Raw genomic sequence first — 26403 nt, 5'->3', positions numbered from 1 at the left:
TTGATTCATCAAGTATACCCATCAGAGGAGACAGGGAAATGACTGTGGGGTAAATAAAAGATGTAACTTCTTCAAGTCCCAGTCTGTTATTTAAAAACACCAAAACTCCCCAGATTCCCACAAAATAAGTATGGCCACACTGATTTCCAAGTTTCAACGAAAAAAACTTTATTTACAATAGAGAATTTGATTTGAGACATGCATTTTTTTTTTTTCTTACAAATCAGCAAATGCAGGTCAAGTTTACACTCCTTAAGGCAAGAGTCCCCGTGCAGTAATACATGTTTATATTAAATCCCCAAAACAACCATCATGGGAACTCATGTTTAAAGGGCAAGGTTAGGATCAGCAATTTGTCATTTTAGTAGAGAATTTGACAATCTCCCTGATACAGGAACTTGAGATCAACTTGCTATGAATTTATACTAAGAAAATGCAAACAATAGCAAGAAATTTTGATAGTCTCCTTATTACTGCATACAATTAAATCAACTTTGTTTAAAAAGAAAATACAGTAGTACATACGAAAAAGTGAAAAGAGAACCTGTCCATAGAAATGAATGGACATAAGTGTGCTAATGGTCATATTGCACTCAACAGTGAAGTCAAGAAATTTGATTAAAAGTTAGCTTTTTCCCATTTTGGCAATCAGTTCATCACAAATCTTGGTAAGTTCTTCTATTTCTTTATTCTGCAAACCAAGCAAAGGAAAAAAAAATTATATTCTTGGAAAGACATGGCTTTAGGGAATTCATCTGGTCAAGTAGACTTCTGGTTCTTGAAATTATTCATTTGTTTCAAATGTCTAAAATTAATCTTTAGCATCTGTGAGCTATTCATTAGCCCATCTAAGAAACAGAAATCTTATATATGCTGACCCAATCCAGATCATTTTTTTTAAAATGGTATTTGTTATGCGCTTACTATGTGCCAGTTACTACGTCTCATAGATACAAGATATTCAGGTCAGACATAGTCCGTAGTCACAGTCTTAATCCCCATTTTATAGATAAAGTAACTGAGGCACAGAGAAGTTAAATGACTTGGCCAAGGTCACTCAAGAACCCAGATCCTCTGACTCCCAAGCCCATGCTCCTTCTACAGGGCCACGCTGCTTCATTATTGGGGGGGACATTAAGATAGATCCTCTTAGGGTGAATCCCATGTCTGTTTCTTTAGTATAAACCTGACCTTAGTTGGAATTCAGGAAATATAGAGTTTAATAATAATAATAATGTTGGTATTTGTTAAGCGCTTACTATGTGCCGAGCACTGCTCTAAGCGCTGGGGTAGACATAGGGGAATCAGGTTGTCCCACGTGGGGCTCACAGTCTTAATCCCCATTTTACAGATGAGGGAACTGAGGCACAGAGAAGTTAAGTGACTTGCCCACAGTCACACAGCCGACAAGTGGCAGAGTTTGTACTTAGCTGAATCCTAAATGGTATTTCTAACTTTTGTCAGTCTTCCAGAGGAGAAAAGCAGCAACTTAGAACAGAACCTTGGAGCATCAATGAGCTACACTATTTCAATCATTCATTTATTCATATTTATTGAGCACTTACTGTGTGCAAAGCACTGTATTAAGCCCTTGGGAGAATACAATATAACAATAAACAGACACATTCCCACATCAACACTATGGACTTTCTCCAAAGGACAATTCCATAGACCGCTGCAACTGACTTGGACAACAGACTTTCCCTAACCTCTTTCTATTATTTGACATGATGGGTGGGTTACCTTCTGTTCCAGTGTTCTTTCTAGAGCATCTACTTTGAGTTGCTCTTTGCGGAGGCTGGCCTGGTATGCAGCCTGTTCCTGCTGTGCCTTTCCTCTGACTTGTGCAATTTCAGCATTGGCTCTGGAAAAACACAAGGAAAAACACAACAAACAAAGTGTGTGTGAGAGGGGTAAATGGGGGAGTAAGAAGGAAGGTGCATGGGACTCTCCCCTTCCTGTCCATTCAGCCCTTTCACCTTACCCTTGGGTTCTTACTATCCCTCACACCCAGGTGTCTTGCTGCATTTATGCACATATCTTCACACTCTATTGTTTCCCAGACCTGCCATTTTAGTGTTTATCTCTTTCACTAGATTGAAAACTACATAAGGGTTGGGATCATGTCTATTGACACTTGTATTATCCAAACCTGTAGTACAGTTCTCTGCACAGAGTAAGTGTTCAATAAATACTATCGACTGATTGAGGGGACAGTGGAATTTGTTAAGCTCTTACTATGTGCCAGACACTTTACTAGTCAGTCGGTCAGTCGGTCAATCATATTTATTGCCTGCTTACTATGTACTGTACTAAGTGTTTGGGAGAGTATAATATGACAATAAAACAGACATTCTCTGTCCACAACAAGTCTAGAGAGGAAGACAGGGAGTAATATAAATAAAAAAATTAAAGATCTGTACCTAAGTGCTGTGGGGCTGGCAGGGGGAAGAATAAAGGGAGAAAGTCAGAGTGTCACCAAAGGGAGTTGGAAAAGGGGAAAGGAGAGCTTAGTCAGGAAATGCCTCTTGGAGGAGATTTGTCTTCAATGAAGCTTTGAAGTTGGGGAGAGAAATTGTTTCTTGGATATCCATTCATTCATTCAATTACATTTATTAAGCGCTTACTGTGAGCAGAGGATTGTACTAAGCTCTTGGGAGAGTTCAATATAACAATAAACAGATGCATTTCCTGCCCACAGTGAGCTTACAGTCTAGAAGGGGGGATACAGACACCAGTACAAATAAATACATTACAAATATTCATTCAATAGCATTTATTGAGCACTTACTATGTGCAGAGCACTGTACTAAGTGCTTGGAATGTACAATTTGGCAACAAATATGTATATAAGTGCTGTGGGGCTGGGAGGGAGGAAGAACAAAGGAAACAAGTCACGGCGATGCAGAAAGTAGTGAGAGAAAGGGAAATGGGTGTTTAGTCTGGGAAGGCCTCTTGGAGGAGATGTGCCTTCAATAATCCTTTGAGGGGGTGGGAGACTCTGTCAGATTTGAGGGGGGAAGGCATTCCAGGCCAGAGGCAGGACATGGGCAAGGGGCTGGGCTTCAAGGCTCTCCATCACCTTGCCCCCTCCTACCTCACCTCCCTTCTCTCTTTCTACTGCCCACCCCACACGCTCCATTCCTCTGCCGCTCACCTCCTCACCGTCCCCCGGTCACACCTATCCCGCTGTCGACCTCTGGCCCACGTACTACCGCTGTCCTGGAATGTCCTCCCTCCTCACCTCCACCAAACTAACTCTCTTCCCCTCTTCAAAGCCCTACTGAGAGCTCACCACCTCCAAGAGGCCTTCCCAGACTGAGCTTCCCCTTTCCCCTCTGCTCCCTCTGCTCTCTCTGCTCCCCCTCCTCCCTCTGCTCCCTCCCCCTTCACCTCCCCTCAGCTAAGTCCCCTTTCCCTCTGCTCCTCCCCCTCTCCCTTCCCCTCCCCTCAGCACTGTGCTCATTTGTATATTTTTATTACCCTATTTATTTTGTTAATGAAGTGTTCATCCCCTTGAATCTATTTATCGTGATTATGTTTTATTGTTTTTGTCTGTCTCTCTCCCCCGCCCCCGATTAGACTGTAAGCCCGTCATTGGGCAGGGATTGTCTCTATCTGTTGCCGAATTGTACATTCCAAGTACTTAGTTCAGTGCTTTGCACATAGTGAGCGCTCAATAGATACTATTGAATGAATGAATGAAATGAATGATATAGGCAAGATCGAGGCATACTGAGAAAGTTAGCATTAGAGGAGCAATGTGTGTGGGCTGGGTTGTAGAAGGAGAGTATTCATTCAATAGTATTTATTGAGCGCTTACTATATGCAGAGCACTGTACTAAGCACTTGGAATGAACAAGTTGGCAACAGATAGAGACAGTCCCTGCCATTTGACGGGCTTACAGTCTAATCGAGGAAGGTGAGGTAGGATGGGGCAAGGTGGTGTACTTTAAAGCCAATGGTGAGGAGTTTTTCTTTGATGTGGAGGTGAATGGGCACCCACTGGAGTTCTCTGAAGAGTGGAGTGACATGTCTTGAATATTTCTGTAGAAAAATGATCCAGGGAGCAGAGTGAAGTATTCATTCATTCATTCAATCGTATTTATTGAGGGTTTACTGTGTGCACAGCACTGTACTAAGCACTTGGAATGTACAATGCGGCAATAGAGATAATTCCTGCCCAACAATGGGCTCACAGTCTAAATGGGAGAGACAGACAACATGGGGGGAGTGGGGAGAGACTGGAGGCTGGGAGGTCAGCGAAGAAGCTGATGCAGTAATCCAGGCGGGATAGGATGAGTGATTGTATTAATGTGGTAGCAATTTGGATGGAGAGCAAAGGATGGATTTTAGCGATGTAAAAATGGGACCGACAGGATTTAGTGATGAATTGGATATGTGGGATGAATGACAGAGAGGAGTCAAGGATAAAGCCAAGGTTACGGGTTATGGAAGGATGATGGTGCCACCTACAGTGATGGGAAGGTCAGGGGGAGGACAGGGTTTGGATGTGAAAAAAAGAAGTTCTGTTTTGGCCATGGTAAGCTTGATGTGATGGGAGGACATCCAAGTAGAGATGTCTTGAAGGCAAGAGGAAATGCGAGACTGCAGACAGCAAGAGAGAGCAGGACTGGAGATGTAGATATGTGTATCAGCAGCACAGAGGTGATAGTTGAAGCCGTGGGAGTGAATGAGTTCTCCAAGGGAGAGGGTGTAGATGGAGAATAGAAGGGACACAGACCTGAACTTTGAGGGACCCCCACAATTAGAGGGAGGTAGAGAAGGAGACCCCAACGGAGACTGAGAATGAATGGACAGAGAGATGAGGAGAACCAGAAGAGGAGAGAGTCAGGGAGGACTGGGATGAGGGACAAGAGGGGGATATGAAGAGGGAGGGTATTTAAGGCCACAGGCCAGATGTGGGCGAGAGGTCAGGAGTGAGATAGATGAGATTGAAGTATGGTGAGAAGGTTATCACTAGAGGAATGAAGTGTACAAGAGTAGCAGATGAGGTAGGAGGGGGCAAAGGTGATTGAGTGTTTTAAAGCCAATGGTAAGTAGTTTCTTTGTGATGCAGAGGTGGATGGGCAACCACCGGAGGTACTTGAGGAATGGGGAAACATGGCCTGAATATTTTTGTAGAAAAAATGATCCAGGCAGCAGAGTGAAGTATGGACTGGAGTGGGGGGAGATAGGAAGTAGGAAGGTCAGCAAGAAGGCTGATACAGGAAACAAAATGGGATAGGACAAGTGGTTGGTGTAATGGTCTAACGGTTGTGGGTTCTAATCCCGACTCTGCCACTTGTCAACTGTGTGACTTTAGGCAAGTCACTTAACTTCTCTGAGCCTCAGTTACCTCATCTGTAAAAAGGGAATTAAGATTGAGAGCCCCACGTGGAACAACCTGATTACCTTGTATCTATCCCAGTGCTTAGAACCGTGCTTGGCACATAGTAAATGCTGAACAAACACTATCATTATTATCATCATTATTATTATTAATGTGGTAGTAGTTTGGATGGAGATAAAAAAGTGGATTTTAGCATGGGCGAAACTGACAGGATTAGGAATTACTGGGGGATTTACCAAGCTCTGATATACAAGCTATCAGGTTGGATATAATCCATGTCCCCTGTGGGCCTCACAGTCTTAATCCCCATTTTACAGATAAGATCATTGAGAAACAGAGAAATTAAGTGATTTGCTCAAGTTCACAGAGCAGTCAAATGGTGGAACCGGGATTAGAACCCAGGTGTTCTGGCTCATAGGCCCATGCTCTTTCCATTAGGCAACACTGCTTCTCATGTCAATCATGCAGCAGCGTGCAGCAGCAGTTAGAGAAGTAGCGTGGCTCAGTGGAAAAAGCACGGGCTTTGGAGTCAGAGGTCATGAGTTCGAATCCCAGTCTGCCACTTGTCAGCTGTGTGACTGTGGGCAAGTCACTTCACTTCTCTGGGCCTCAGTTACCTCATCTGTAACTCTCAATGGGGATTAAGACTGTGAGCCCCATGTGGGACAACCTGATTCCCCTATGTCTACCCCAGCGCTTAGAACAGTGCTCTGCACAGAGTAAGCGCTTAACAAATACCAACATTATTATTATTATCATGCCCTCAAAACTTCAGTTCAAGAATCTCACCACAAACATGTGGCAGACTATCACTCAATTCTCAGTCCTTGTCTCTGGGAAAGACCAAGATCATAAATGGAATGTGGTTACTGTGACTACTGAAAACAACACTCCTATGCACAAGTAAACTGAATGTTGACCCCATTTTTATATAATGATAGATTGTACTATCAATGCTTTTAATCACTTGGCAGTCATGGGTTCACTACTATAATGCCAGCACTCTGCTAATTCTTAATCATTTTAAATGAACAATAGACTACCACAGTTAACAATGCAAAGAAAGTCTTACAAGAACCGGGATTTCAAAAGACCCTAGAGTATTTGCTCAGAGTAAGATATATAAATGAAAATTAAATTTCTATTGAAAGTATTACTTTCTGATACAATAAAATGCTATCAACTCTGCAATTTGCATGTTTCTAATCCCAAACCCATAATGATGTACAAACACAATAGACAAAGATTAGGAATACATGAAAAAATCTAATAAAACATTTTCTAAAGACAGTTCCTTCCATGAGCAGGGCAAAAAGTTTCAGATATTTATTGGCCTCAGGATACTTTAACAAAAGTTGTTTAGGATTCTCAACCCCTTACTATTAGCACAATGTTATAACTTTCATAGCTTTTCTTGGAGTTTTTTCTGCTCTTATGAATAGATTTGCAGCTGATTTAATATAGTAGCATTGCTGGAGATTTTTCATGTTTGCTTTTTAAGAAAAGCACCTGCCCTGTGAAAATATTTCATTTGATACTCTAAATGTTTCATTCCTGCACATATATAAAGTCCTCTCACTCTTGACTGTATGCCTGACTGGCAACTTTAAAAATAGAAATGAGGAGGAATTACCTGTCCAGTTTTTCCTCAGCATGGATTTTGAGTGCCTGGTATCTTTGCTCTTCCTTCTTCACACGGGACAAATATTCTTGGGCACATTTCTTCAGCACTTCTTCATTCTGCCACAGAAAATAGTAGATTTATGATAACCTAAGTCCTTGAGACCTGACTTTGTGAGCAATCATCTCCTGGAAGGGTCCCTTCCTGTCCTCCCAAATAGCTACCACCCTGGTCTAAGTTCTGGTCATGTCATAATTAGACTTCTGCACCAGCCTCCTCCCTGGTTTCCCTACCTTCAGGCTCTCCCCACTTCAGTACATCTCTATTCCGCTGCAAAGATCATTTTCTGGTATTATCATTCAATACACATCTCTCCACTCCTCAAAAATCTCTGAAGATAGCCCATATTTCTGCATCAAGCAGAAACTCTTTACCATTGGCTTTAAGTCTATCCAATAACTCTCTCCATTTTATCTATCGGCTCTCTTCACCCATTATTTCCCAGCTCATACTCTTCATTCTTTACCACAAGCTCACTTAATTGTACCTCGCTTTTCTATCTCTCATCTCCAAGCCTTGTTTCACACTCTTATCGTGGCCTAGAACTCTTTTCACATCCAAATCCACCAAGCCACAGACATCCTCATCTTTACAGCTTTTCTAAAACTCCCACCTCCTACATGAAGCCTTCCCTCATTAATTCATGACATCTGATGGCATCAGAGCAACACACACTTTCAGTACCTGTATATTTTCATCTGATCCTAAGCATTTTTGCTCATATGTATATTTTCATTTATTAACATGGTATTCATATATTTATCTGTTCCTTCTTCAGTTACTTATTAAGCTGTTCCAGCCTGATGTATTTGTATAGCTTCCCACTTAAGACTTATTCTTCCTCCAGTTTCCCTCTCTGAAAATAATTTTTGTCCATTTCTTCCATTAAATTTTAATTATTCCCGAGAGCAGGGAACGCATGTTTTGCTACTGTTGTATTCTTCTGAGGGCTTAATACAATGCCTAGCAATTATAGTAGGGGCTCAACAAATGCCATGAATGGACTGATTCATTGATGCCTTTAGACCTCTCTGTGCTACTCCTAAGGCTGCATGGCTTTCTTGATAGTCTACCAGATAGAGGGTCTATCAGAGAGTAATTAGGGCTGAATTCATTTACTGTGAATTACAGCACCTGCTAATTACAAACTATATAGCCTTGACAAGCAGCAGGCTGGTAAAATCAACAAACTGAGACTAGCAAATATTTAATTCCAGTTTTATCTAGTGGAGGCCCCTGCAGTCAGTAACCTTTCAATAAATCAAGGGACAATCAAGGGACCAACAATATTGATAAAATCAGCAGAGAAGTTGGATCTTAGTTTAGAAATGTTTCACAGTAATACTGTCTCAGGTTGAGATGGAGAATGGGGGATCCACACACCTTTCGAAACCCCTCAAGAACTTCTTTCATCTTCTCATATCTCCTGAAGAGATCTGCCAAGGATTTCTCCACCGAATTCAGGTCGGCTAAGGCTTGCTCCTTCTCTACGATCAACTGTTGGACAGTGTGATGGGAGACAGACTTCTCTCTTTGTTCATCCTCTGTATCAGAAAATTGCAAGACTATTATTAAGAAGCATATCAAAGTGGAAAATTAGTGATAAAGCTATAAGCCCCGGAATGAATCACTTGCTACCCGAACGTATGCTGCTTTGTGCTGTCTTAAAAAGGTTCTTTTGGATGAAACAATGTGTGCCCAGATATGGTGTAGGACAGAGGCTCTTTCTTTTTCCAGGGGAAGGCAGTGAATGAAAAAGAAAAGACATTCTCCTCCTCTCCTGTATTACTGCGATGAGAACTCCATGTAGCTGCTTCTGATGTGTAGCCAGTGAACATAATTCCTAGCCCAGGTCTAATCACATGACTCCCAGGCCTCCTTGGATAATGGGGGAACACCACCTTCTGGGTGGGACTGAACAACCATGACCTGAGGAGAGTATTGGGGCAAGGTTTCTCTATGACCAGCAATGTGGGGTTCCAATTTTTGAGCTGTGATTGGCTATTTCTAGTAGGGATCGAAGTCAGAAAACTAGCCAAATAAGCCAGGTTCCACTAGTACCAACCTTCTCGCAACCTTCCTCCCTAGCCTGGCTTAGTTTGGGAAAAGAGAGGCTGGTCAAAGTCCAGTCTGCTCCTCTGGGATAATCCCACCAACCCCTCTGCCCATACAAATGGAGGATAGGAAGTCAAAGTCATTCTTTTCTGCCCCTGTACTCCAATATTTATTCTTATTCTACTCTGCCCTAATGAAAACAAAATGGGAAATGGTTACCACTTGAGCTGGGAAAAGGGGTAATGCTAAAAGAGGTTCAAATTGAGCCATGGGGTTGGCCCCATGTGGCGTGACTTAGTGGTAAGAGCCCGGGTTTGGGAGTCGGGGGTCATGGGTTCTAATCCCAGCTCCCTCACATGTCAGCTATGTGACTTTGGGCAAGTCACTTAACTTCTCTGTGCCTCAGTTCCCTCATCTGAAAAATGGGGATTAAGACTACGAGCCCCACGTGGGACAACCTGATGATGTTGTATCTACCCCAGTGCTTAGAACAGTGCTTAGCACATAGTAAGCGCTTAACAAATACCAATATTAATATTATTATTATTATTCCCATTTTACTGGACTCATTTGAATGTCCACTCCTGGATATATATATATATATATATATATAAAATATATGTAACAATACCAAAAAGACTTGGGATCTGTTCATATGAAAAAACTTTCACTGGGTCCAAAGGATAAAGACTATATGCAACTGTTGCTGGAAAGAGAGTTTTACATTTTTTCTCCTCGGGCCCCTGAAGAGTCACTCTTCGGAGCATATACATACATATGACCTCAATTGTTTTCTGAATCCAACTTTAAACAGCATTTCTCTTTGTACATTAAACAACAAATGAACTTTATTGGGTATCCCTCGGACCAAACCATTTTGCTCCCATCTCAGTCCCTGGGTCAATTCTTCTCCTTCTTCCCTCCCAAACAGATTGCCACACAGAGTTGGAGTACAGAGGGAATTGGTGATTCAAATCCTTCTCTTTATTGAAATAAAACTCCATTTTAAGCAAAAGGATTCAGCCCTGCAATTTATACTAGAGGACGAACAGTCAAAACATACCACCAAACAGTTGTCTTACTTATTTCTTCAGAAACAGGATTAAAGGTGAGTTGCAGCAAATACAAAGAATAAAAGCAAAGAAAACAAACTGAAAAGAGGGATAAAGGCTGCAATATGCAGAGTCAAATTGGGTGAGAAGCGTTACTTACCCGGCTTGCCTTTGTGTTTTGCAAGCAAATAGCAAGAAGCAACAAAAATGGAAGCAAAATGGAAAAATCAGGGAAGTTGTTAGGAAAGCAGAAAAAAATCATCGCAACAACATATATTGCAGAAAAGCACGGACATCTTTGCAAACTGCAGTATTCCATCTATAAGCTTACAAAACATCGATACATTTTTAAAACTTCCAGTGTAAGGGGAAAATGCATGGCATAGCTAACATATATTTGGATTTGTGACCTTTGGGCACTTGAAATTTGCCCCACCCTCAACCCTAAAGCAATTATGTACAAATCTATCAATTATATATTAGAAATTACTTATATTACTGGATGTTTCCCTCTCTAGAAACTCTTTGTGGGCAGGGAGCATGTCTACCAACCCTATTATACTGTTTTCTTCCAAGCTTATAGTACAGTGTGCCCTGAATTTAACAGTATTGCCTAGTGAATAAGGCATGGGCCTGGGAGTCAGAAGGACCTGTGTTCTAATCCCAGATCTACCACTGTCTGCTGTGTGACCTTGGGCAAGTCACTTCACTTCTCTGTGCCTCAGTTGCCTCATCTGTCAAATAGGATTAAGACTGTAAGTCCTGTGTGGGTTAGAGATTGTGTCCAACCTGATTTGCTTGTGACCACTCAAGTGCTTAGTACAGTACCTGGCACAGAGTAAGTGCTTAACAAATACCACAGTTATTATTGCTATTACCATTGATTGATTGATTGATAGAAGGTTCAGGAGGTAATTGAGCAGAAAAGGGATCAATGGAAAGGAACTTGAGGTGCTTGGTTTGAGCTACTCAGGTGCAATCCAGGGGCAAGCTAGCAACTGTCCACCAGGGGATCAAGGAAATGTAGACCCAAAGAAGAAGCCTCTATTGATCCAGTGCTTAATCCCACCCTGGTGAATTTACATAGTCAGACCAAAGAAAGCTGTGAATTATTGAGCTCCATTTAATTTGTGCAAGTCTGCCTATGTATTTATGGATTTTGATGGATTTAAGGAAAACTGTATAATCAAGGCAATGTAAATTTTTTCTTTCCTCCTCTTTCTCTCCCTTTAAATGTCTGTGCCTAAGATTTCTGTGCTAGTTTGTATCCTTTGTCTACCCTAACACTAGCCTCATAGCACTTATGTACACATCCATAACTTATTTATATCAACATCTGTCTCCCCCTCTAGACTCTAAGCTCTTTTCAATCAATCGTATTTATTGAGCACTTACTATGTTCAGAGCACTGTACTAAATGCTTGGGAGAGTACAATACAACACAATTAGCAGATTTGTTCCCTGCCCTTCATACAGTGCTCAAATGCTTAGGACAGTGCTCTGTACACAGTAAGTGCTCAATAAATACAACTGAATGAATGAATGCCCATAATGAGTTTACAGTCTAGAAGGGGAAACAGACATTAATGTGAAACTTGGGGGCAGGGAATGTTTCTACCAACTCTGTTATATTGTAGTCTCTTCAGGGCTTAGTACAGTACAGTACATAGTAAGCACTCTGAACATAGTAAGTGCTCAATAAATATGATTGAAAGTAGCTTAGAGTCTAGAGGGGGAGACAGACATTAATACAAATAAATATTCAGATTTGTACTTATTATTCTTATAAATAAATAAATAAATAAATAAATAAATAAATAAATGCACAGAGTGAGTGCTCAATAAATATGACTGATTGATGGATTGATTGGTTTGAGAATGGCCAAAGCAACTATGAGCAGTGCTCTCGGGGGCCTACTTGCCTAACCCTAATTGACCAATTTTTATATTGACTGTAACTGCAATCCAGGGGGGGCAGAACTGGATGTGATATATTTTAAGGACCTCATGTCCTAGCATGTCCTAGAGCTATGTCTAATAGTCCTAGCAAATATTCGTTAAGCAGTTTTGTCTAAGATAGAAGTTTGGTGTATCAGTGAAAGGCTGGAGGGAGCAGAGAGGTTTCACACCTCTAATGCCAAATAAAATATATTTCCAAAGATCATTTACAGGTCAGGGTGTAGAACATCACAGGAAAAGACCTACCTATCATTTGAGCGATGGTCTTCTCATACTCTGCAACTATCTTCCTATAACAGAATGGAAACAAAATTGAGTGTATGGTACATGGAATAGCAATGCCCATTCTTCATTACTATAATTTTACAGCCAAAAAGTCACCAACCAAGTCCACTTTCAGGTAGAGCATAAACCAATCATATAATGAAATTCAATACTTTATCTGGTTACCAAAATCTGAGCCCACAAAAGACAGTAATTCTGTGATCCAAAGCTTTGGAAATAATACTCTCAGACTACATTTTCATCAAACACACTATTTTTTCTTTGAAAATAGGTTAATATGAGCTAAAGCCTTTCCTGTAAATTAATTGAAACTCATTTCTTCCTCTGTCTTGATTTCAAGTTCTGAAAACTATTTTAAGAAAAACAAGATCATCCAAATGCTCAGATCCCTGTACCCATTGGTCCAGTGGAAAGAGCACAGGATTGGGAATCAGTAGACCTGGGCTCTAATCACAGCTCCACTGCTTGCCTGCTGTGTGACCTTGGCCAAGCTGCTTAGTTTTTCTTGACCTCACTCTCCTTGCCTGTAAAAATTTGAATTAAATATTTGTTCTTCCTCCTGATTAGCTTGTGAACCTCATGAGGGACAGGGACTGTGTCTGAAGTGATTATATTGTATCTACCCTGTGGTTAGCACAGTTTGATTCATAGAAAGCATTTAACAAATGTCATGATTATTATTATTACTATTGCTAATAATAATAATTATTATATCAGATGACTGAGATTTGGAAATGTTTCTTTTTAAAATTACAGGGGGGTGGACTGAAGTTCAATTTCACCAGTGTATCAAAGGTTCAAACACAAGAAGATCCATGTGGGAAATACTACTGAGAGAAACACAATTTGACATTAAAGTGCATTAAAAACCTCGACCCAGGATTTTTCACTTTCACAATTAGTATTTGCATCACTTATCTCCAGTTTTTAAAATAATAAGGAATATTGCTAAGACACCACCTTTAGTTGAGAAAGTGAAGAGGTAAAGAAAAGAACACTAGGAATTTACAGCATCATTAACTCATTGGCTGAACAGGCATAGGACTAGGTATGTATTTTTGAAAGGAACTTTCTCATGGAAATACCTCACAGAATGGTACCCTTTCAACAGTTCCAATGTTAGTTCAGATTCATCTGGAGTCCTTCATCTTTATCTCCCCTCTCCATCCACCAAAACCATATGAACCATGGGTGTAGTCTGTAACTACTCAATTCCCATGAAAGGAACTGTGCCCAGACTGGCCCCAATCCTGCTGGGGCAATTTGCCTTAGAATTGGGCTTCCATGACAGTTCCATGTCTCATTAGTGGCTCCCAGACTAGTAGATTGCCCTGCCAGCTGGCTGAGATTTAGCCAGTGCAGAACACCCACTGGGAGGAGACCAAGAAAACACCAGTCCTGCATTGTTTCACTATATTTACATCAGGCTTCATATGGAAACTTTCAAAGGGACCACGGTCTAGCAACTAACCTCATTTCCATCACTTCTCCTCTACTTTCTTCATATTTGTCTTTCCATTCTGAGACTTCTCTTTCTTTCGTTACAATCTGATAGGTCAGGAGAGAAGAAAAGTAGTTAGCATTCAAAACAAGAAGTCCAGAGCCAAGCAATCCCCTGGATGAGATATTTGTCTAGCTAGGGCCTACGTGTTACTGTGTTACCAGTGTCTTTCTCAGGAACAATTGAGAGCTAACAGCAATTTCAGTGAGAGTATTTTTAGGGGAGAGACTCTAACTACAGGTTTGCATTTTATGATGTCTCTGATCAATGACCAAAGTCACCAAACCTTTTACTGGGCTTTTGAAAGTGGATTCACACTCTTCCCCCTCCATCCCAAATGAATACCTCTGCTCTGGCGATCTGTAGTGCAGAATTTAAATCTGTCTGCTGGTAAAGAAACCCTGTTTTTTTTTCTGGCTCTGAGGTACCAATCCTGGAGAACAAGGCAGTTTTGGAGATGGAGGCATCTGCAGGCAGTTTTGGAGATGGAGGCATCTGCAGGGACAGTGGCTTCGATCTGTGGAGTTGTTTTTAATTAAAAGAAAAGGTAATGTTAATAATCAAACCACCAAGAAGCCGCGTGACCTTGTGGATAGAGCATGGGTTCAGGAGTCAGGAGGACCTGGGTTCTAATCACAGCTCTGCCATATGACTACTGTATAACCCTGGGCAAGTCACTCAATTTCTCTGTGCCTCAGTTACCTCATCTGCAAAATGAGGATTAATACTGTGAGCCTCATGTGAGACTTGGACTGTGGAAACCTGGTTAGCCTTGTATCTACCCCAGGGTTTAGTACAGGGCCTGGACATAGTAAGAGCTTAACAAATATCATAAAAAAAACAGCAAACATAAAAACAAACCAAAAAACCCTTAGTCCCTCACCCATCAGGTTCATGAAGAAGTTTGTTGTCTCTGTGAGGAATAACACAAAGAACAATGAATTGGAAAATGTCAGACCCAATCCGTGAAAATCTTTGGCTTTGCATTGGGGCAGGCAACAATGAAGTCAACCCTGAGCCTCTTCCTTTTATTTATCCAATCATTAGACTAGTTAGAAGCACTTAATTAGGAGCAGTAAGAAAAAGGACTATTACTAGAGACAGTCACTAGCCAGTAGAACTCTTCTTCCTGAAAATGTTAAAGTGACTGATACACTCTGAAAATTCCAGAATATTGAGGGGGGCTGCTCTCTGCTGGATTCTATAAGATAGTATGCAATCTTATTCTCTGCATCCTGAGAAGCTTACTTCAGGGTATGCAATTATTACAGGAGTTAACCTTTCCCCTCAACTAGAATAAATACTTTTGAGATTCTGTCATTCATCCATTTTCACTTTAATGAGCCAGTTATACTCTTTTAAGGACAGAGGAGTTTGACTTCGTACAGTGGTTTGGGAGAAAGACATTGCTGACTGAAGCGTCATACTAATTGTGAACAGCTATTATAACTCGACTCCCAACAACCCTTTCAAGCTGGACTGTCCTTGATTCCATTAGAGAACTGGGGTACAATGTACAGTAACGATGCAGGCAGAATTGCTATAAACATCACGATTCTTTAAGATAAGTTACCTGATTAAGTGCACTTTTCTCCCCACAACACAAAAAACAACCATGGTCTCCATCCCATGCATTAATTTTTAGAGGTATTAAGAAAAAAGCACACAGTAGTAACTACCCTGAAAGCAAAACAAGTAACTTTCAATTAAACTTCCCCATTAGATTGTAAACTCTTTGAGGGCAGGGACTGTGTGTCTCCTAATTTTACTGTACTCTTCCAAGCTACCCAAATAGTGCTACCCTATAGGCAATAGGCCAGCAGTACAGTGTTCTGCACATCTACACACAGTTAGATTGCTCACTAAATCTTAACAAATGAACATTTTGGGTTAATTAAAGACTCGATTAAGGTGTGGGTTTCGCCAAAATGAGAAATATTCAGTGATAGTAAAACTCCTAGAACTGGAAAACAGGGTCTAATGAGTAACTAGGAAAGATACCTCAGAACCAAAAGGCTTGACAGAATATACAATCAGGTAATAGAAGATTTTAAGTTAGAAGGAGAAAGGGAAGGAGGAGGAAGTGGGATATTCTTTGAAAAAATTAGATCAGAATTTTTTCCCCCAAATGGCACACTGCTAAAGGCACCTCTACCAGCTGGAAAACTACTTTTCTCCAGTTCAAGATCATAGACAAATGCAGGTTCAATGTATAGGATTGGAGGCTTGGATATAACTATCAAGTTCAGTTAGTAGTACACATGCATGTTAAATCAAACGGGGAAATCCTCTGAGAAAAAGGGCTCTGGCTTGAACTTTTGGTTTTGATTTTACTGTCACTGGTTGGCTGTGAACACCTGGCACTGAAGTAGGCAATAGGGCAGCTTTCAGCTGGGAGTTCTAATGATTGCACGTATCCTTCAGAGGCAGTATGACCTGGCAGAAAGGCACAGGAGTAGGAGACCCAGATTCCAATCCCAGCTCTGCTACTTGCCTGCTATGTGACCTTGAACATGTCAACTGACTTCTCCATGCCTAGGTTTCCTTACCTATAAAATGGGAATAAAATACCTGCTCTCCCTCTCTCTCATTTAGGACGGGGACTGTGTCTGATATGAGTATCTTGTAGCACAAGCTTGGTAGATAGTAAGCACTTAATAAATAATATTATTATTCTAATTATCATTCTCCTCTTCCTTCCTTTCCATTCTCCTCCTTCTTTTCCTCTCCCTCTTTCTCCTCTTCTCTTTTACTTCCCCTAAAAGTCCACTGCCTCCTCAAAGTCGAAACCTAATCTTCTTCAGAATGAAATGTTGGTGCACTGATTAGATATGAAAATTAGTAGACAGGGAAACATGTTTAAAAGTCATATCAAAAGCCCTATACATCGAGAAGGGATCTAAGATCCCAATGAATCACAAAAGAAAGTCTACCAGCAGAAACTTCCTAAGTAGGTTCTACGGTGTGGGATTCAAAATAGTGACCCTGAATAAACCGAATCCTTTGGATATATAGAAATGTATCCAATTAAAACCAACAATTAAATTAAACAAATATAAGTTTTGCAACTACTAACAGAAGCAGTGTGCCCTAGTAGAAAGAGCATGTTCCTGGAAGTGAGAGGAGACTGATTCTGATTGACAATGCTGTCATATACCTGCTGTGTGATCTTGGGCAAGTCACTTAACTTCCCTGGGCCTCACTTCCCTTCTCTGCAAAATGGGAAATCAATATGTGTTTTCACTACTAATTAGACTACAAGTCCTATATGGGACCTGATAATCTTGAATCTCCCTCAGTGCTAGCTACAGTGCTTGGTACAGTGCCGACTTGTTCATTCCAAGCACTTAATACAGTGCTTTGCACATAGTAAGTGCTCAATAAATACTATTGAATGAATGAATGAATGAATGGTACATAGTAAGCACTTAGCAAAAACCACAATCATCATCATCATCCTCATCATCATTATTATGACTACAAGATATACTGCTTTCCTTCCACTTCTCATTCTAACTGGTTTTTCCATTAAAAGGATAAATACTCTTATAACCTATGGGTACTAGTGACTAGAAAATTATTTTTTCCTTACTACGAGAAAATCAATTTCATTAAAGTTGGAGCTTCATTTATCATCTTCCAGACTGAAGCTCTTCTTCTAGATTGTAAGCTCCTTATAGGCAAGAATCATATCTACCAACTCCATTATATTGTTCTTTTCCAAGCATTAAGTACAGCACTCTGCACATAGTAAATGCTCAATCTCAAATGGAAACACTGCAAATAAAAGTCTCACTCTTCCTTAATCTTATAATACCTAGCCTATTGTTTTTGAAGGAAGAAAAGCTATAAACCCATAGATCATAAATTAATGTATTATCCCCAAATGACCTTGCCCTCCAAGAGCTATAAATTTATTCATTAAACCTTGTAGAGGCATATAAAGAATCTGCTCCACATGTCTCTAATCACATCTTTTCATTTCCTTACATGGTAGATGTCCCGTTACATTATCTAAAGGGATTTAAACTTGTCAAGTAGAAACAAAAGCAAATAAAAACTGATCAAACAAAAATAAAATAATTAAATTCTACTGCCAGATCCTGATAACCTTTCTTACACATCTTCCAGATCTGCCTCTTCCTCTCTACTCAAACAGCAATCGCCCTGGTACCGTCATAGTTTATAACATGGCTAGACTTCTTGGCCTTTGTATAGGCCTTCTTGATGGTCTTCTTCCTCCAGCCCCTCCCCTCTCCAGTCGACTACACTTCTGCATGGATCATCTTCCTGAAGCATCATCAGCACCCATCCCTATGCCCCTCAAAGCCTTTTCTAGGCTCCCCATGTCCTTAGCATCAAGTAGAAACTTAATAATAATGATAACAATGTTGGTATTTGTTAAGCGCTTACTATGTGCCGAGCACTGTTCTAAGCGCTGGGGTAGACATAGGGGAATCAGGTTGTCCCACGTGGGGCTCACAGTCTTAATCCCCATTTTACAGATGAGGGAACTGAGGCACAGAGAAGTTAAGTGACTTGCCCATAGTCACACAGCCGACAAGTGGCAGAGCTGGGATTCGAACTCATGAGCCCTGACTCCAAAGCCCGTGCTCTTTCCACTGAGCCATGCTGCTTTTCCAACTCTCACAATTGGCTTCAAAGCTCTCCACCCACTCATTCTACCTTACCCATCTGCAGTCTTCATTTACTGCTCCCCAACCTGCTCTCATTATTCATTCATTCAATTGTATTTATTGAGCACTTATTGTGTGCAGATCACTCTGCTAAGTGCTTGGAATGTACAATTCAGCAACAGATAGAGACAATCCCTGCCCAATAACGGGTTCATTATGCCTCCCAAGCCAACTGCTCTTGATTTTCCTGCCCCCATCCAATGACTTGCTTGGAACTCCCTCTTCAATTCCAACAAACCACAACCTTCCCGATATTCAAAGTCCTTCTGAAAGCCGACCTCCTCCAACACACCTTTCCCAATTAATTCCCAGTCTTCAAAGCCATCAGCTGCCTTTAGCACTTACATAAATGCTTAAGATTGTGAGTCCTATGTGGGATAGGAACTGTTTCCAACCTGATTAGCTTGTATCTACCCCAGTACTTAGTACAATGCCTGGCACACAATAAGCACTTAAAAAATACCATCAAATATACTTATTTTACCCATCCTCAGCACTTATGTATATACATTTATTCAATCAAACGTTTGATTTGTTGGTTTGAAATGCTTTTTTGTCGCTGCGTTCCCTATTGGAGTGTAAACTCTTTGTGGGCAGGAATATGTCACTTGTTTAGTTTTATATTTCCCAAGCACTCAGGACAGTGCATTGCAGGCACTGTAATTACTACACATTTCGCTCCACATCGAACAGAAACTCCTGACCACTAGTTCCAAGGGTCTCCACTACCTTCCGTCTTACACATCTGCTCTCTTCTCTTGCAACACCTCAACTTACACTCTTAGCTCACTCAAGTTAATGTTCTTATTTTCCTTCTACATTCTATTCTACATTCTATGATCTCCTTTCTCTCTATATGGAATGAACTGCCCCTTCAAATCTACTAAATAACATCTCTGCCTACCTTCAAGCTCTCCTAGGAAGCTTCCCCAACTATTTCCCATTTTCCCTGGTCAGATCATTCCCTTAGGTGCATATTGGTTTATTGATTTTATTTTCTATCTGATGAATTGCCTCCTTTTGTTTTTCTCAGCCATGAACGAGGGTAGAAACTGTTCCTTCTACTTCTACTGTATGTTCCCCAGTGACCACTTCAGTGCTCTTCACACAGAAGGCACCCCATATATATTGATGATGATGATGATGATGTTGATGACAATGAGGACATGAGTTAGATAGAGATCAAGCTGATATCACAACACTGAGTGAAAAAAATTCAAGATGAAGAAGATCTCATGGAATGAAATGCCAGCTATGAAGCCTAGGCTTTGTAATGAGACAGTCTTTTATTTCAAACCTTACAACCCGCCCAGAACTTCTGGGGGTATCCAATAACACTAAAACATCTTTTTAAAATATTTTTTAAAATCATCAACAATTATGGGCCTACCTTGACAGATCACAACAAAGGGAAAAATTAAGTTCCATTTCCACAAGAAAATTGTTTGACCTGAAAATTAGAAAATGGGCAGTTCCATCTTTTTATATCCCTGAGTCAAGAAAAATGGGACTCATAGTGCTTCAACAATTATGATTTTTATATTATTAAGCGCTTACTATGTGTCAAGCACTGTTCTAAGCACTGGAGTTAATCAGGTTGGACACAGTCCCTGTCACATATTGAGCTCATGGTTTAAGCAGGAGGGAGAATAGACAGTGACCCCCATTTTACAGATGAGGAAACTGAGTCATAGAAAAGTTAAGTGACTTCTCCAAGGTTACATGTCAGAAAAGTGGAGAAGCCAGAATTAGAACCAGGTCAATCAGTCAGTCAATCATATTTATTTATCATTTACTCTGTGCAGAGCACTGTACTGAGAAGCTGTGCGGCTTAGTGGAAAGAGGTCATAGGTTCTAATCCCAGCCCTGCCACTTGTCAGTTATGTGACTTTGGGCAAGTCACTTAACTTCTTTGTGCCTCAGTTACTTCATCTGTAAAATGGGCATTAAGACTGTGAGCCCCACGTGGACAACCTGATTACCTTGTATCCCCCCCCCCCAGCACTTAGAACAATGCTTGGCACATAGTAAGCGCTTATCAAATGCCATTCATTCATTCATACTAAGCACTTGGGAGAGTACAGTATAACAAACACAGTCCCTGCCCACAATGAGTTTACTGTCTAGTGGGGGAGGCAGACATTACTATAAATCAATAAAATTACAGATATGTGCTGTGCGCTGGCAGGAGGGATGAAGAAAGAGAGCAAGTCAGGTCAATGCAGAAGGGAGTGGGAGAAAAGGAAAGGAAGACTTGTCAGGGAAGACCTCTTGAAGAAGATGTGCTTTCAATAAGGATTTGAAGGTGAGAAGAGTAATTGTCTGTCAGATATGAAGGCAAAGGGCGTACCAGGCCAGAGGTAGGATGTGAACTAGAAGTCAGTGGTGAGAAAGATGAGATCGAGGTACAGTGAGAAGGTTTGCATTAGAGGAGTGAATTGTGTGGGCTTGGTTATAGTAGGAGAGTAGCAAGGTGAGGTAGGAGGGGACAAGGTGAATGTTTGACAGCTGATGGTAAGGAGTCCTCTTGACTCCCAGGTCTGTGCTCTTTCCACTCCTCTTGACAACCCCTTAGAGCTTTCATCATCCTACTCCACCATCACTTTAATTTTTACTGTTTTTCTCCAGGTGTAGAGGTAGACAAGACTGAGGTACAGTTAAAAGGCTAGCATTGGAGGAGCAAAGTGTGTGGGTTGAGCTAGATTAGGAGAGTAGTGAGGTGATGTAGGAGGGGGTAAGGTGATGGAGAGCTTTAAAGCCAATGGAGAGGGGTTTATGTTTGATACCAAGGTGGATGAGCAACCACTGGAGTTTTTGAGGAGCAGGGTGATGTGTCCAGAATGTCTTTGTAGAAAAATGATCAGGGTGAAATATGGGCTGGAGTGGGGAGAGACAGGAGGTTGGGAGGTCAGTAAGGAGGCTGATGCAGTAATTCAGGATAGGATGAGTGATTGAATTAACGAGGTAGCGATATGGATGGAGAGAAAATGGCAAATTTTAGTGATGTTGTGAAGGTGGCACCAATAGGATTTAGTGATGAATTGAATATGAGGGATAAATGAGGGAGAGGAGTCAAGGATGAGACCAAAGATATGGGCTTAAGAGACATAAATGATGGTGGTGCTGTCTACAGAGATGGGAAAGTCAGGGGGAGGATAGGGTTTGGGTGTGAAGATAAGGAGCTCTGTTTTGGACATATTAGGTTTGAGAAGACAGGAGGTCATCCAACTAGATATGTCTTGAAGGAAGGAGATGGGAGACTGGAGGGGGAAGAGAGATCAGGGCTGGAGATGTAGATTAGGGTGTTATCTGCATAGAAGTGGTAGTTTAAGTCATGGGAGCAAATGAGTTCCCCGAGGGAGTGGGTATAAATAGAGAATAGAAGGGGACCCAGAACTGAACCTTGAGGAACCCCCACAGGTAGGTGGTGTAAGGCAGAGGAGGAGCCTGCGAAGGAGACTGAGAATGAACAGCCAGAAGGCTAAGAGGAGAACCAGGAGAAGACAGACTCAGTGAAGCCAAAGTTGGATATCGTTTCATTCATTCAATAGTATTTATTGAGCGCTTACTATGTGCAGAGCACTGTATTAAGCGCTTGGGATGAACAAGTCGGCAACAGATAGAGACTGAGCTTCCCCTTTTCCTCTGCTCCCTCTCTACCCCCCCCTTCACCTCTCCTCAGCTAAGCCCTCTCTTCTCCCCTTTCCCTCTGCTCCTCCCCCTCTCCCTTCCCCTCCCCTCAGCACTGTACTCGTCCGCTCAACTGTATATATTTTCATGACCCGATTTATTTGGTGAATGAGATGTACATCACCTTGATTCTATTATTTTGTTAATGAGATGTACATCACCTTGATTCTACTTATTTGCTATTGTTCTAATGAGATGTTCATCTCCTTGATTCTATTTATTGCTATTGTTTTTGTCTGTCTGTCTCTCCCGATTAAACTGTAAGCCCATCAAAGGGCAGGGACTATCGCTGTTACCGATTTGTACATTCCAAGCGCTTAGTCCAGGGCTCTGCACATAGTAAGTGCTCAATCAATACTATTGAATGAATGAATGAATGAATGAATGAATGAATGAAGGCCCCCGGGGCTCAGGTCCCACAGTTCACTCCAACTAAACCGGTGTCCCACACAGAGCCCCAGATCCCATTTCCATACCTGGCATTCAAGTCGACGACACCATCCTCTTCTGTGCTGTGCCCTCTATGGCCCCCACCCTTCTCTCTCTCTCTTTCTCTCTCTCTCTCTCTCTCTCTCTCTCTCTCACACACACACAGACACACACACACACCAACCTCCCTCAGCAGTAGCACGGCAGCCCCTACCTTCACCTTGATAGCAGGTCGAATCTGAAAATCGACCTGATCATCCCGACTGCAGAGGGACAGTCCTTGAGGCTGGAGAGATGTCTGAAAATGCCCCCGTAGAGAGAGAGTCGAACCTACTCAGAGCCTCCCTCGGGGCAGCCTGCCCCGACCTGTGCATCATCGAGTTTGGAGGCCGTGGGGATTCCTTCCGGATCCCAGGCTCGTCTGTACGCACGACTGCGGTGACTTGACGCCGAGGCCTCTGCCGGCGACGCCGAATGTGAGGTCGGTCCCTTACGGGCAGGGTGCACTCGAAACTTCTCTGGGATTTCCAGTCGCTGCGTGTGGGAAACCTCGGTGTGGACCCCCGAATGGCGGAATGAAAAGCCTGGGGTCTCTCCCCAGGCCCTCTGTCCACAGACGTCTCTCGCCGGACTCCGAGGTCTCCGGGACGATCGTCGGTCTCAAAGCGGGGGTACCGCTCTCCTGCTCATTTCGACCTGTAAGCTCTGGACTCTGGAAGCGTCTGTTCTCAAAGCTGGAAATGGAGAGATAGGAAATTGCAGACCGTCTGATTTGGAAAGTTGCTTTTGGGGGACCAGTAAGGGACGGACGCTGTATTCAACTCCCCTGGGGGCCATGCAACTCTGACCGCCACAGCAAAGATGACTGCAACGCTCTGCCATATCGGCGTTCGGCTGCCCCCTTCTCAGAATCCCACGAGGGGCTCATTCATTCTCCGGCGACCCGACACCCGGACGACGTCTAGCACAATGGTCGGTGGTCTCAGACGGGAGTCCGCACGACCCGTCCACTTCTCCGAGAGGGATGCGGTGTATACGTGTGACCCTACCCTCCCGGAATGTTCCCCTGGTGGACCCAGAGTTTTCCCAGCTCCGGGAGTTAAGCACACGCCGCTCCGTCCCGCGGACTGGGTCGTGGGCGCACGGGTGTCCGACCCGTCGACGGAATCGAGGACCCCGGCTATCCTGGGCCCCGTGGCCGAGTCGGATAGGACCCGCTCCCCGCACGGAGTCTCGGACGGTACGGATCCCTTGACCCGAGAGAGGCGGCCACTTCTCTCACTTCCCCGGCAGCTGACCCCTCTGCCCGACTGACGCATGGCGATGCTAGATCTTGCCTTTGGTGTAGCGATGGATTCCATGAAATCATCTCTCAACGTCCAGTGAGCGTGAGAATCGATGTGACAGACCCCACGTTGCAGAGGGATAATAATAATAATAATGTTATTTGTTAAGCACTATGTGCAGAGCACTGTTCTAAGCGCTGGGGGAGACATAGGGGAATCAGGTTGTCCCACGTGGAGCTCACAGTCTTAATCCCCATTTTACAGATGAGGGAACTGAGGCACAGAGAAGTTAAGTGACTCGCCCACAGTCACACAGCTGACAAGTGGCAGAGCTGGGATTCGAACTCATGAGCCCTGACTCCAAAGCCCGTGCTCTTTCCACTGCGCCACGCTGAGGGATGATCTGCTGGGCCGAGGGAATGCCCTGAATGGCCTCCGCCTGGAGTGGGATACTCTATCGGATGTTTCCTCGACTCATCCTACCCTGATCCGTGCACCGCCGAGATTGATGCGGGGCTCCTTTCGGCGCGTGATCCGACGGCTGCGATGCGTGCCTCCCCTTCTCCCCTTCCGCCCCGTTCTAAAACCCGAGGCTCGCTATAGGAACCTCGGCTGAGTAGGTGGTAGAGCATGGATAGCATGGAAGAATGATGGGACTGAAGCTTTTCTCCCGGTCCCGACTGAAGCCCGGTGAGCCCGAGTGGCCGGTCTCCTTCACCCCGTCCTCTGAGGCTCTCCTCCGTGGCCAAACTCTCCGGTCTCTGGAACATCCCAACGTCTCGTAGCCGGAGAGGGACCGGTAACGGAGTTCGGAAAACAGAGGTTTCTTTCACGGACACCGTTCTCCCTCTCCCCGACCCAACTTCGAACCTATCGTCGAGACAGATGAGGCCTGTAGACGGCCCACGTCGGCTGAGCTGACTGCAACTCTCTGCCCTTTTGACGCTTAATGGCCGTCTCCAAAGACGGAGACGCTGGACTTCCGGAAGACACGTCTGTCCCACGGTGTGAGGTCCTTTCTCTGGGAACCGAGCATGTGTGGGGAGAACCCGCAAACGGGACGGCGGATGCGGTGAGGTTGACCCCTCTGTGGAATCGAGGGCCCCGGGCCTGCTCGGTCCCACGGTCGAGTCCGACGGAGCCTCGGCTTCCGAAACCGGCCCGGGTGGTCTGGGGGCGGTCCCGTCCTCCCCCTGTCCTTTCCCGAGTCTAATGGATGACCGGGTCTTTACATGACGAGAGTATCCATCCCGGGGGGTGCGGGGAGGAGAACGGACAAGAAAGGTGAACCGCAGGCCACCTCCTGGAGAAGATGTCATCTGACGGGATCCTTAAAGGTGCAGGTCAAGGATCTTCCATGGGGGAAGGGTGGAGGTCCAAGAAGAAAGGGAAAGCGAGACCATATTAAGAGATGAGAGAAAAACATAGAACATGAAGAGAGGCAGGCTCGACCATTAGCTCATCTCAAGAGTGAAGTGTAAGGGCTAAGTTGTAGAGGAAGTAGGGAGGCTAGGTAGTAAGAAGCTGGGAGACTAACTGAAACCTAAAAAGACTGGGGATAGCGTGAGAGCTGAAGACTATTCATTAGATTGTATTTATGGAGCAATTAGTGTGTGCACAGCTTGGTACTCACTCCTCCGGAGGATACGCAGACGCGTTCCCTGCTCACGATGACTCATCGCCCTCCCCGCCCCCCCCACCCCTATACCCCCATCATCCCCGTCCCGGCCGACGCCTTGGTCCTCGCTCTCTGGGACGACCCACTGTCCGCGTTCGATTCTTATACCAGACCCGATGCTTCCCCTCTCAGGGTCATACCTGGAGAGTTTCCAGGGCTCTACCGAGCTCGACGACAGAATGGAGACTCAAGGCGTATCCGTTCGGTTCCTAGCGTGCCGGCTGGCGACCGGCAGGCGATCCTCTTAAAGTCAAAACTCCCCCGGGCCCGGCGGGCTGGGAGAGAGTCGAGGGCAGGGACTTGGGTTTACGGTGCAGAAGGAAGTGAAGGTAGACCGCTTTCGCATTTTGACAGAGAATACTCTAGGGATACGCTAACGGAATGATGGCGTTGGGGCATTCCCAGGAAAGATGCTTCTGCGGCAACACTGGGTGAGACACGACTCGGTGGCATAAAACAAGACGAGACACGGCACTCGAGAGAGGACGAAAGAACGATCGACAGCCACGCCTTTTGCCCTTTATGAGTTTAGGGGCAGACATTGTCATATGCGAACATATTACAGAAACACATAGCGTTGGAGTCGAAAGGCAAATGATTTCGTTTGAGACAGATCGAGCTACAGCGACGTCACAGACGAGGGAGAGGTCAGAGGTGACCGGAGATGCACCTTGCGCGAGGAAGTTCCTAACGGCCCCGGCGACTCCACGTGGTCTGCGCCGAACAGAACGGCTGGC

General features: G+C 43.5%; 2 protein-coding genes across 2 annotated transcripts in view; one reads left to right on the top strand and one right to left on the bottom strand.

Moving 5' to 3' along the window:
• LOC103165880 (endogenous retrovirus group K member 13-1 Env polyprotein-like) overlaps positions 1–26403 on the top strand; it is a 649133-nt gene that overhangs the window by 305373 nt on the left and 317357 nt on the right. The gene's annotated exons all lie outside the window — the stretch shown is intronic.
• On the bottom strand, positions 144–14394 carry LOC100084486 (transforming acidic coiled-coil-containing protein 2-like). The gene is made up of 8 exons (XM_029080864.2): positions 14232–14394; positions 13857–13933; positions 12347–12390; positions 10302–10310; positions 8418–8578; positions 6987–7093; positions 1744–1864; positions 144–691 (listed from the first exon to the last, which is right to left on the bottom strand). The coding sequence occupies exons 1-8, from the start codon at positions 14379–14381 to the stop codon at positions 626–628; spliced, it is 735 nt and encodes a 244-aa protein (XP_028936697.1). The 5' UTR covers positions 14382–14394; the 3' UTR covers positions 144–625.

The sequence above is a fragment of the Ornithorhynchus anatinus genome, chromosome 16, assembly GCF_004115215.2.
Source record: "Ornithorhynchus anatinus isolate Pmale09 chromosome 16, mOrnAna1.pri.v4, whole genome shotgun sequence".
In the NCBI taxonomy this organism is placed as follows: Eukaryota; Metazoa; Chordata; class Mammalia; order Monotremata; family Ornithorhynchidae; genus Ornithorhynchus; species Ornithorhynchus anatinus.
The sequence above is the reverse complement of the archived record's forward strand: the minus strand, read 5'-3'. Positions and strand labels throughout refer to the sequence as shown.

What these genes read in the sequence shown, in the direction of transcription:
- LOC100084486 (XM_029080864.2), bottom strand. Translation starts at nt 14,381, where the DNA reads ATGCCTCCATCTCCAAAACTGCCTGCAGATGCCTCCATCTCCAAAACT. An exon ending in GGAGAAGTGATGGAAATGAG is followed by an intron (nt 12,391 to 13,856) that starts GTTAGTTGCTAG and finishes ATTCTGTTATAG; the next exon opens with GAAGATAGTTGCAGAGTATG. An exon ending in AAAGAACACTGGAACAGAAG is followed by an intron (nt 692 to 1,743) that starts GTAACCCACCCA and finishes CTTGGTTTGCAG; the next exon opens with AATAAAGAAATAGAAGAACT.